Here is a 10,316-nt window from a genome sequence, read left to right as displayed (position 1 = left end):
GCAACTTTCTTAGCCGTGCAAGTGCTCGGACTCTGCAAGCCGAGCTTCTCGCAGCCTAACGGAGGCGCCTCTTCGCGCATTCAGGGGGCGAGACGTATTTTATTTCGCAATATTTATATAGCGCTTGGTTGCAACAAAGCCGCGAAGCGCTTCTCGGCACCCGGCCATTATAATGAGGGCTGGCGGGTAAGAAGGGAAGTGGCGGAAGGAGCAGGACAAGACCCCGATCTGCGCCGCTGCCGCCGCCGCCTGATATTCCTTTGACTCTTCTGGGGAGGAGGAGGAGGATGGCGGCCGCCTCGGAGAACTGAGTCTCGGGAGAGCGAAGAGCGGGGATCTCTTTCTGACAATGGCCGACCGAGATGGAGAGGTGAGGTGGGATGGGCTGTGCAGCAGGGAGCGCAGCGCCAGAGACAGCGCCATGGAGAGCATAAGGCAGGCGGTCCTGAAGAAGAGCGAGGCGGTGGCTCCGGCCAAAGAAGCCGCGTCTCCGCCGGCGGCGGAAGGGCTCTCGCCGCCTCCCAGCGGGGCTCGGGGCGGGCTGAACGAAATGCTCGCCCGCCTGCTGATGCTGTCCAAGAGGTGCCCCTTCCGAGACGTGAGGGAGAAGAGCGAGGCCATCCTGACGAGCGTTCAGGTAAATACCCGGCTCCTGTGCTTTCTTCGGGGAGCGTCTCGAAGTTGGCAACTCTTTTCCTTGGAATAAGTTTCGCTGAGTTCTGAAGGCCTCGCTTCTTTCTGCCTGGGGGTCTTCAGGACGAAGGTTTTGTGTGTGCGTGTTTAGATGGTAAGACAAGGCGCTCAAGGCACATGGGCTTTTCTCCTTTCACCCTTGCAGCTGCCCTGTGAGGTAAAGCAAAGGGAGGGACCAAGGTCACCGTGGTAGAGCGGGGAGCTGTCTTAAGCCGAATTGTATCATGCAGATACTTTTGCTGCGTGACTCAAGGGTGCAGACTGGTGTTGGAGATCCTTTCACCAGGATTGTCAAGGATTTAGGTCTGTTTCTTCTGCTGCTGCCAAACCTTGACCTCTGAGTAAATGATCGATGAGATTTCATTCTAATAAAATTTGTTTTGCACTGGGATGTAAGAAAATTTAAGCAGTGATCTTCTTAAGGGGAATTGAACTAGGATTTACCCCCACACAACATCATTAATGTCCAGTTAACAAAATTCAATCCCCTAACCTTATCTGGATTATGCAGTAAACATTAATGCACTTTTGGGAAAACCATTGCCTATGTAAGTGGCTCTTTGAGCAAGTTCTCCATCTGCTCATAGTGATATAGTTAACAAATGAATGTTCCAATGTGTTTGCTTGGAAATTGTGCTTCATTGGAGACCTGTGGAACAGTAGCAGTGCTGATTAATTACACTCCAGCAAATAATCTCCATTCCTTTTCTATTGGAATTAGCAGTTGATAGTAACTATGTTCTATGCAAGTAAAGAATGTTACACTTGCAGTATAATTCTAACAGGTCCCATTGACCTGTTCAGCAGTTAATTTACTCACTGGTGGAGGAAGAGGAGTGCGGGGGGAGTGCACCGCACGCCCCCCCAGCGCCAGCCCAGTGGGGTGCCATCACGGCTGCCCCACCCGTGCTGGGCACCACACCCCCGCAGGCGGCATGCCACGCCCCCGGGACGTGTGCCAGCCCCGCCCCCCGGTGCTGGAGCATGAAGCTCCGCCACTGAATTTACTTGCCTGTTTTAAGTCTTTTTTTACCAATTCAGTATATTTTCTTTTAATTGTCAAATAATTCTGTGTACATTGCGGCAGCCTTTGGCTATGTGCAATAAAACTGACTGAGACTGAGACTGAGACTGAATTTACTTGCCTGAAATAAAGGTCAAAATCCTCCAACCTTTGCAAGGTCATTGTGCCCTTCAAATTTTAATTGGGATGAAGATTATTACTTTTATTCTTCCATGCGGAAGATTTTGCCAAGACTTATTCCTTTTTATCTAGTTAAAGCAGGGGTGGAGAACTTCCAGCCTGCAGGCCTAATTGGGACCAACAGGCCTCCCCAGTTGGCCCATGAGACAGTTCTGGCCAGGTTCACTTCCCTATACCTGATGTCATATAGGGGATCTCCAACTGGCTGTGCCTGCAAAGCACCTGGCCAGACGGTTCTTTGTAAGGGGTTTCTGAAGACCTGCCAATCACTGTAGAAAATAGCTGTTTGAAAGGAGCTTCTGAAAAGGTGGGTGGACAAAAGAGGTCACTTGATTGCATTGTGACATCAGGCAAATCAACAGGTGGACAAACTTGGTAAGTGCAGGGTGAGGGAGATAATCTGACCAGCACCCCAGAGCAGATCCATTTTCCCACCCCTGAGGTAAATGGACAACTGAATACTACTGAGAAAAAAATGCATTGGATTTTCACAATGAACTTGACAGAAATTAAGCTTAATATTAAGTCAGCCTGCTTTAAAATATGAGTGTTTCCAATATAGTTCCTGTTCTGTCACCTTGCTACCAGCCATGACTCAACTCTGTTGTTACAGGTTTATAAAGCCAGAAGTTCTGACAAATATAACAATATAGTAAAGCTACAAAGTTAGTTATCACTATTAGTAGTCCTGCTATACATGCTCATACCATAATATTACCCACTCAGCATGAATTATAAATGTTCTACAGTGATAAACCATGGAAATAAGTTCAGATTGACACACACCCATTACAGAAAAGCTAGTACTGAAGGGCATGCTCAGTGCTAAATGTCTCATGTACGGTGGCCCTCAGGATCTCAACACTTTAGCACATGTCTGATTCATACCATATAACTGAACTTTCCCCCTAGTTATCCCCCCCCCCACTCGCCCAGTGTCCAGAAGGGAAATGGGATGGTGTTTTCTTTTCATGATCACAGCACGTCAGTGCATGGTGATAACACTTGAACACACCACACACAGGACAAAATTGAGGTGCAATTGATTCTGAGACTGAATGAGGGAACTCATTAACACTTTTCAGGACTGCATATGATATTGCATTGATGTATGGGTGTTTTATGCAACAGGTGTGTCTGGTGGGCAGGTTAAGAAAGTGTAATAGCTGTGCATAAGTAGAAGTTCAAGGAGGAAATATTGTTTGATCTGGGCCTCTATGTTGCTAACCTGAGCAGGCACTGTTGCCTGAGAGCATATGAAGGGCCCCGTTGGATAAGATCAATGTCCACATAGTCCAGTATTCATGGAAAGTATTCCAGCTATCAGCAGGCTCTATGGTCCATTGGGGGTCTTCATGGTATCTTACCAATGTTGTTGGAATACAACTCCCATTATTCCCAGTCAACATAGCCAATAGTCAGAGCTGATGGAGTTGTAGTCCAACAGCATGTGGAGACACCATGTTGACTACCCCTGCGGGTGGTCCATGGAAATTAATAATCTACCATTTTTGCCTGGCCTTGCAGGCCCAGCCAAAAATTGTAGTCATCAGTTCCCCACTTGGCAATCCTTTCTGTAGGGAAAGGATGCTGGGCAGGAAAGTGTACCAGCTTTGTCCCCACTTTCTTCATGTAGGGACCAGTGGAGATCATGTCTGGTTGGGTGCTACCCCTTCCTGCTGTCCACGTTTCCTGCTGAGGTGTAGGGAAGCCTTGGACAGGAAAAGCCAATGGCATAGTGGAGATTGCTTGTCAGTTTGGCCTTACCTGGCCAAGGCTGCCTGGATCCTTTGGTCACAGGGCTGCCCCCAAAACTTCCAGCCTTCCTCCCAGTTTTGGAGCACCACAAAACTTCTTGAACTATTCCTTGGAACTGACAAGGTTACAGGTGCCACATAATATTTGTTCTGCGCTTGTAATAAATTATTGTTTTAGTGTGGCAAGACCTTCGCTTGGGAACTTCCTGCCTATTGTCATCAGGCAGGTGCTGTATTTTTTTTGGAACTTGCTTTAAACATTTTTGTTTAGGCAAGCCTATCTTGACATCTTGTTAGTTCACTGCTGATTTAATTTTTTATAATGTTTTTAATTCCTTGTTTTAACTGTTTTTATTAAAAAAAATTAATATTTCTTGTAAATTGATTGGCGGTTTTGCTACAGTGAAGCGGTATATAGATTTTCTTAAGTACAGTGGTACCTCAGGTTACATACGCTTCAGGTTACAGACTCCACTAACCCAGAAATAGTGCTTCAGGTTAAGAACTTTGCTTCAGGATGAGAACAGAAATCGGGTTCCGGTGGCGTGGCAGCAGGAGGCCCCATTAGCTAAAGTGGTGCTTCAAGTTAAGAACAGTTTCAGGTTAAGAACGGACCTCCGGAACGAATTAAGTTCTTAACCCGAGGTACCACTGTAAAATAAACCTGCTTCCCTCTGCAGCTTCAATATTGGGAAGAAGGAGGTCCTCTGATAATGCTTTCCGCTAGGTGGTTCCACACTTACCATTATTAGTGTGGCAAGAGGAATTGTTGTCCTACCAATGGTCTGTGATCTACTCTTGGCCTCCTCCAGTCTGACTCATAGAAGCCTACAGTGTTACAGTGCTGCTTGTAGTACTTAGAAGGTTGCTGGAAAGAATGCTTTTTAAGGCTGCATTCCTGTTGAAGGTTTTCTGGGAGTAACCCTTTTACTTCTGAGTAGACATGTTTAGGATTATGCCTTTGACATTTGCTTCTTAGAATGGCCCAGGCAGGAAGGTTTATGTAGAGGAGTATTTGTAAACCTAAACTGAGAGCAGAATTTTCCAAGCATTCTGCCAACTTAAAAGCATTGTGCTTAATGTGGTACTTTGCCTCTCCAAGTGAAACATTCAGTAAAGGAACAGTCAACTATCTCTTTCAGTATGTTTTTGTAATGAGTGGTTATTTGCAGTACATCAGATGCAGTTTCAAGTCTTGGCCTAATGGTTGTTTTCATTGAAATGAAAGATTTGTGGGCACTTTGAATTATTTCTTATAAATTCCTTTCTTTTTTGTTTGTCTGTGCTATATAAATTATTTAGATTGCTTAATAGACTGGTAGTTTAGTCACTTGATTGTAAAAATAGGATCAGAATATGCTTGTTGGAAATAATGATGTATAATCACAATAACAGACAATTATAAACTGGTTCTTTAGTTTAAAAATACCCAAATAAGGGAACAATAAATAAAACAATACTAAAGCAACTTTAAAAAAAACCCAAGAAACAATGAGTCTCTCATTTTAAGAAAGTTTATATTTAAATTATTTATAATGGCATACAGTTTTTCTGCATCCTGTGCAGGTTGTTGTTATCCTTTCAGTAGATACTTAAAAAAAACCCAACTTGTAGATCAATGTGCAAATCTGATGTTTAAATGACTGTTTACACAAACTTTTTCTCTTGTTTGTGTAATACAATTGCTAATACAAAACAAAAATACATGACAATATGAGTCTTGATTACCCTGTTACTGGTAATATAGGGCAGCAATCCTTAATAAAATATTTTGCCTTGGTATGAGAACTTAGAGCTAAATCTCAATGGTCATCTTTTTTGAGTTTCATTTGTCAGGAGATCTCCATTACCTTCCCTGCTTACATTAAATTGTAGTAAGTTGGTTCTTCTTTGTTATACATTATATATTTTATTTTATTTATTTATTTATTTATTTTCTATACCGCCCTATACCCAAAGGTCTCAGGGCGGTTCACATAAAGGATCACATACATAAAATAAAAATACAAACAACAACCCAATAAAAAAACCCCTAAAAAGAGCCAGCATTTTAAGAAAGGGTATAGGATCTTGATCGGGTCAGGCAAAGGCCTTGTCAAAAATGAACGTTTTTGCCTGGCGCCTAAAGGTGTATAGTGAAGGCACCAGGCAAACTTCCCTGGGGAGAACATTCCACAGACGGGGAGCCACTGCAGAGAAGGCCCGTTCTCATGTTACCACCTTCCTGACCTCTCAAGGAAGAGTCTCACAAAGAAGGGCCTCAAGATGATCTCAGGGTCTGGGTACGTTCATATAGGAAGAGGCGGTCCTTGAGGTATTGTGGTCCTGAACCGTTTAAGGCTTTATAGGTCAAAACCAGCACTCTGAATTGGGCCCAGAAACTAATTGGTAGCCACTGCAGTTGGACCAGGATCGATGTAATATGCTCAAACCGTCTTGCTCCGGTGAGCAACCTGGCTGCTGAATTCTGCACCAGCTGAAGTTTCTGAACCAGCTTGAGAGGCAGTCCTACATATAACACATTGCAGTACAGTGGTGCCCCGCAAGACGAATGCCTCACAAGACGGAAAACCCGCTAGACGAAAGGGTTTTCCGTTTTGGAGGTGCTTCGCAAAACAAATTTCCTATGGGCTTGCTTCGCAAGACGAAAATGTCTTGCGAGTTCCTGCGGGTTTTTCCCCCTTCCCCCCCCCTTTTTCTAAGCCGCTAAGCCGCTTAATCTGCTTATCCGCTAAGCCGCTAAAAGCCACTAATAGCGCTAATAGCGCTAATCCACTAAGCCGTCAATGGGCTTGCTTCGCATTGCCGAAAAAACCGCTAGACTGTAATCTAACCTTGAGGTTACCAGGGCATAGACAACAGCAGTTAGGCTATCCCTGTCCAGATAAGGGCATAGCTGGGCCACCAACTGAAGTTGATGGAAGGCACTCTGGGCCACTAAAAAAAAAATTATTTTGAACTTGAAGCATATACTTGGTTAGGGACTGGATATCATCCATGTAGCATACTGAAGGTGTTTAAGGCTTAAACCCTATACCCGACTCACCTGGGAGTAAGCCCCATTGAACTCAGTGGAACTTACAGGCAGCTCCTCTGTTTCCACACATTGTTTAACTATGCGCTCTGTGTAGAATTACTTTCTTTTATCTGTCATGACCCTTCCAACATTAAGCTTCATTAGATGCCCACAAACTCTACTGTCATGAGAAAGGGAGAAACACTTTTCTCTGTCATGCCCTGCATAATTTAAAAACTTGTATCATGTTACCTCTTACTTGCCATTTCTCTACCCTGAAAAGCACCAAATGCTGCAGTAGGGGAATCGCTCCAGCCCCTTAATCATTTTGTTTGTCCTTTTTTGAACTTGCTTGAACTTTTGTGAAAAATTATTAATTACAAAGATGCATAGTTAGAATGAGTTGCAGCTACAGTATAATGTTTCTTGACAGCATAGTCAGGAGACTGATAGCTGTGGTTCTTCTTTTTTTTACATCTTTCTAAGCATACCAGGATTTCTAAACAAAGAAGCTGGCTGGGGCTGCCTGGAGGAGTTGTCCAAACATTTGGAGAGCACCAGGTTGGAGAAGACAGGTCTGCACTGCTGTGTTTTTAGCTTGGGTTATGTTAGGTCATAGGATTTGCATGCCTTGTATCTGACTGTCATCTGGCTGAACTGCTGCCAAATGATAATGAAATGTATGTTTACACAGCAGCTGGCTCTCCTGTGAAAAAAAGCTTTGTCAGTTTTTGTTGTTCTCTTCCTTCTCCCACCCAGTGTGAAGTTTGCCTGGAAGATTTCTGCCCTTGGAAGAAATTAAAAAGCTCCATGCGATCAGGCTTCAGATGCCTGTGGCAAAAGTCTGGCCCTTATCTTAAAGGGCTGTGCAGTTCCTAGATTGTGGAGAAATGTTCAGTCATGCAAAACAACAAGATATGCTTCTTCCCAGCCCCAAACTGATAAAGGAGCAAATACAGCCAAGGGTACGGTGTCACCACAGCGATTGTGATGATGAAGCACAGAGCTAATTTGGATGTCGGTTCTCACACTTTTTACTTCAAAATGCAAAGCTAGAGAATGGGTATGAAGCTAAGCAAGTTGATTTGCTGTCCTAATTGTTTTGAGCATGGCATATTGCTTCAGTTAACTTCATTTGTGACTTTCTTAACCAGGCAAGTGTCCTTGTCTCTAGCTTGTGAGAGGCAAAGAAAAAAAGTTGTTTGGTTTTAACAGAGCTATGCCTAAATATAAGTTATATTCCTGAACTATCAGAATGAATTCAAAGAATGTGTGTGCCTGCTGAAATATTCCTGTTTGGGCTTAGAGTCACAACAGTCTGTTGGCTTTGTTTTCCCCCCCGTTTCCCAGAACATTGTTGTTCTACTTGATTTATATTAGCTATTGCTTTCATTTGGAAAAAAGAGGGTGTCTTAACCACAGTATTTTGGAAACCGAAAAGAGTTCATTTTCAGGCTTTGGTTTCAGTGTTTGTGATTATCCCAAGTGAAACTTTGTTTCCACTTCAAGACAGAAAATGATTTCTGTTTTGATTGCATTGAGCAAGAGTTCTTAAACTATACACACCCAACAAAAAAGATGAGTTTTCCTTATGTGGCCCCAAGGTTAAAAGAGAAGCTATCGGCAAATATTAAATTTATTTATTATATTTTTGTATTTTTAAAATTTCTATACTGCTCTTCATCACAATTTAAAAACAAAAATACACAACAAACAAAACAATACACCCTCCTCCCCAGTTTAAAAGGCCATAGATTGTTAGACAAAGGCCTATGAGAAGAGGAAAGTTTTTGCCTGGTGCCTAAAGATATGTAACAAAAACACCAGGGAAGGTCTTCCTGGCAAGAGCATTCCACAGGCAAGGAGCCACTGAAGAAAAGTCTCGTTCTTGTGTTCCCGCCCTCCGGACCTTTTGTGGAGGGGGCACATGAAGAAGGACCTCAGATTATGATTGCAGGGCTCAGGTAGGCTCATAAGGGTAGAGGCAGCCCTTGAGGTATTGTGGTCCTGAGCCACATAAGGCCTTATAGGTCAAAACCAGTACTTTGAACTGGACCCATAGACTGATAGGCAGGCAGTGCAGTCAGGCCAAGATTGATGTTACATGCTCAAATCTTCTTTCCCTGGCGAGCAACCTGGCCGCTGAATTCTGTCTCTCAGAGGCAGCCCTGCGTATAATGCATTTCAGTAACCTAACCTAGAGGCCCATCATATGCCAGAGGCTCCCACTGTGTTTATATATTTTCATAGAATTGTAGAGTTGGAAGGGACACCAAAGGTAATCTAGTCCAACCCCAATCTAGTCAGTCAAAATATAAAAACAAACAAGAGCAGGTTTCCTCAACCTCGGCCCTCCAGATGTTTTTTTGGCCTACAACTCCCATGATCCCTAGCTAGCCGGGCCAGTGGTCAGGGATGATGGGTATTGTAGTCTCAAAACAACTGGAGGGCCGAGGTTGAGGAAGCCTGGACAAGAGCATACGCAGCAAATAAAGCTATTTACAGAATGCAGATACACATATTCATCCAAAAGCTTGAGTTATAAGCTGGTCTTCTGTTGGAACTGAAAGATCGGCACCAACTAGTGATGATGCCATGACCAGAAATTATCCCCTGAACAGTTTGCTTCAAAAAGATATAGCTCCCTCTCCAGGCTTAAGAAGCTGGATGAGTAAAAATGACAAGTGAAACTGCCTTCCCTCCCAATGCATATAGGACAGCTTGGCTATGACAACAGAAAGCTAATATAAAAATACTTACCGGTATATGCTTTTAACCATGTTCAGATTGGAGTCTTCAGGGGAAAACTTTCTAGAATTATAGGAGCAGACATCAAAAGCGCATAGATAGTGCAGGAAAGAGGATATTCCTGTCCAATGATGAACACCATGACTGGATGTAAGGGAGTGACTTTGGGGGCATGAAGGGCTAATCCAGCTCATTAACACTACCTTCAAATCTAAATAAGTGGTAGAAAAGCAAAACAAAAGAAGTGAACTCAAAACTAATTTCCCTTAAATCCAAGCATGACATTAATCTAGCTAGGCCAAGGACTGGACATGTGATCTAGACATGCATTAGTACCTGCTGAACGGAAAAGTTGCACCAGTTGCATGTTGAAGGTCTGGACATTCTCATTGCTGCATGAATTCTGCTTACTTCTCCTTCCCCCTCACTTGGGGGCACTGTGACTTCATTGTTTTTAACTAAATAGTCTGCGTTCATTAGATGTGAGATGGTTTCAGGTTTTCTTTACAATGCTTATTTTGAAAGCGACACCCATTGCATTTCAGCTGTAAAACTTACATAGGTGCTGGCATGCAAGGGACTGCTGCAACCTAAGTTGCCACTGGTGTACAACTAACAGCAGATGCCACTCCTTTCAATGTTATTGGTTATAGTTGTCCAAAGGGCTTGAAAGCTTTGAAGTTGTACAAAATGGTGAACATGCCATAATATGTAAAAAGGTAAAAGGTAAAGGTAAAGGACCCCTGACAGTTAAGTCCAGTCGCGGACGACTCTGTGGCTGCGGCGCTCATCTCGCTTTACAGGTCGAGGGAGCCAACGTTTGTCGGCAGACAGTTTTTCCAGGTCATGTGGCCAGCATGACTAAGCTGCTTCTGGTGCAACGAAACACCGAAACCAG

The 10,316-nt window shown here is 43.6% G+C and overlaps 1 protein-coding gene across 3 annotated transcripts in view; it reads left to right on the top strand.

The window, feature by feature from the left end:
* Nucleotides 1–23: 23 nt before the first annotated feature.
* The window catches only part of SESN1 (sestrin 1), a 45,688-nt gene continuing 35,395 nt past the window's right edge, over nucleotides 24–10,316 (top strand). Inside the window, exon 1 of one of the 3 annotated variants that reach the window (XM_081857148.1) lies at nucleotides 24–637. In XM_081857148.1, coding sequence (XP_081713274.1) covers nucleotides 350–637 — 288 coding nt within the window. In that variant the 5' untranslated portion in view covers nucleotides 24–349. The remainder of the gene's footprint in view (nucleotides 638–10,316) is intronic. The other 2 variants (XM_081857147.1, XM_081857149.1) reach the window with 2 other exon arrangements.

Source organism: Podarcis erhardii (assembly GCF_964252035.2).
Source record: "Podarcis erhardii genome assembly, chromosome: 3".
NCBI classification, from domain to species: domain Eukaryota; kingdom Metazoa; phylum Chordata; class Lepidosauria; order Squamata; family Lacertidae; genus Podarcis; species Podarcis erhardii.
This window is presented reverse-complemented; position numbering and strand designations above follow the sequence as displayed.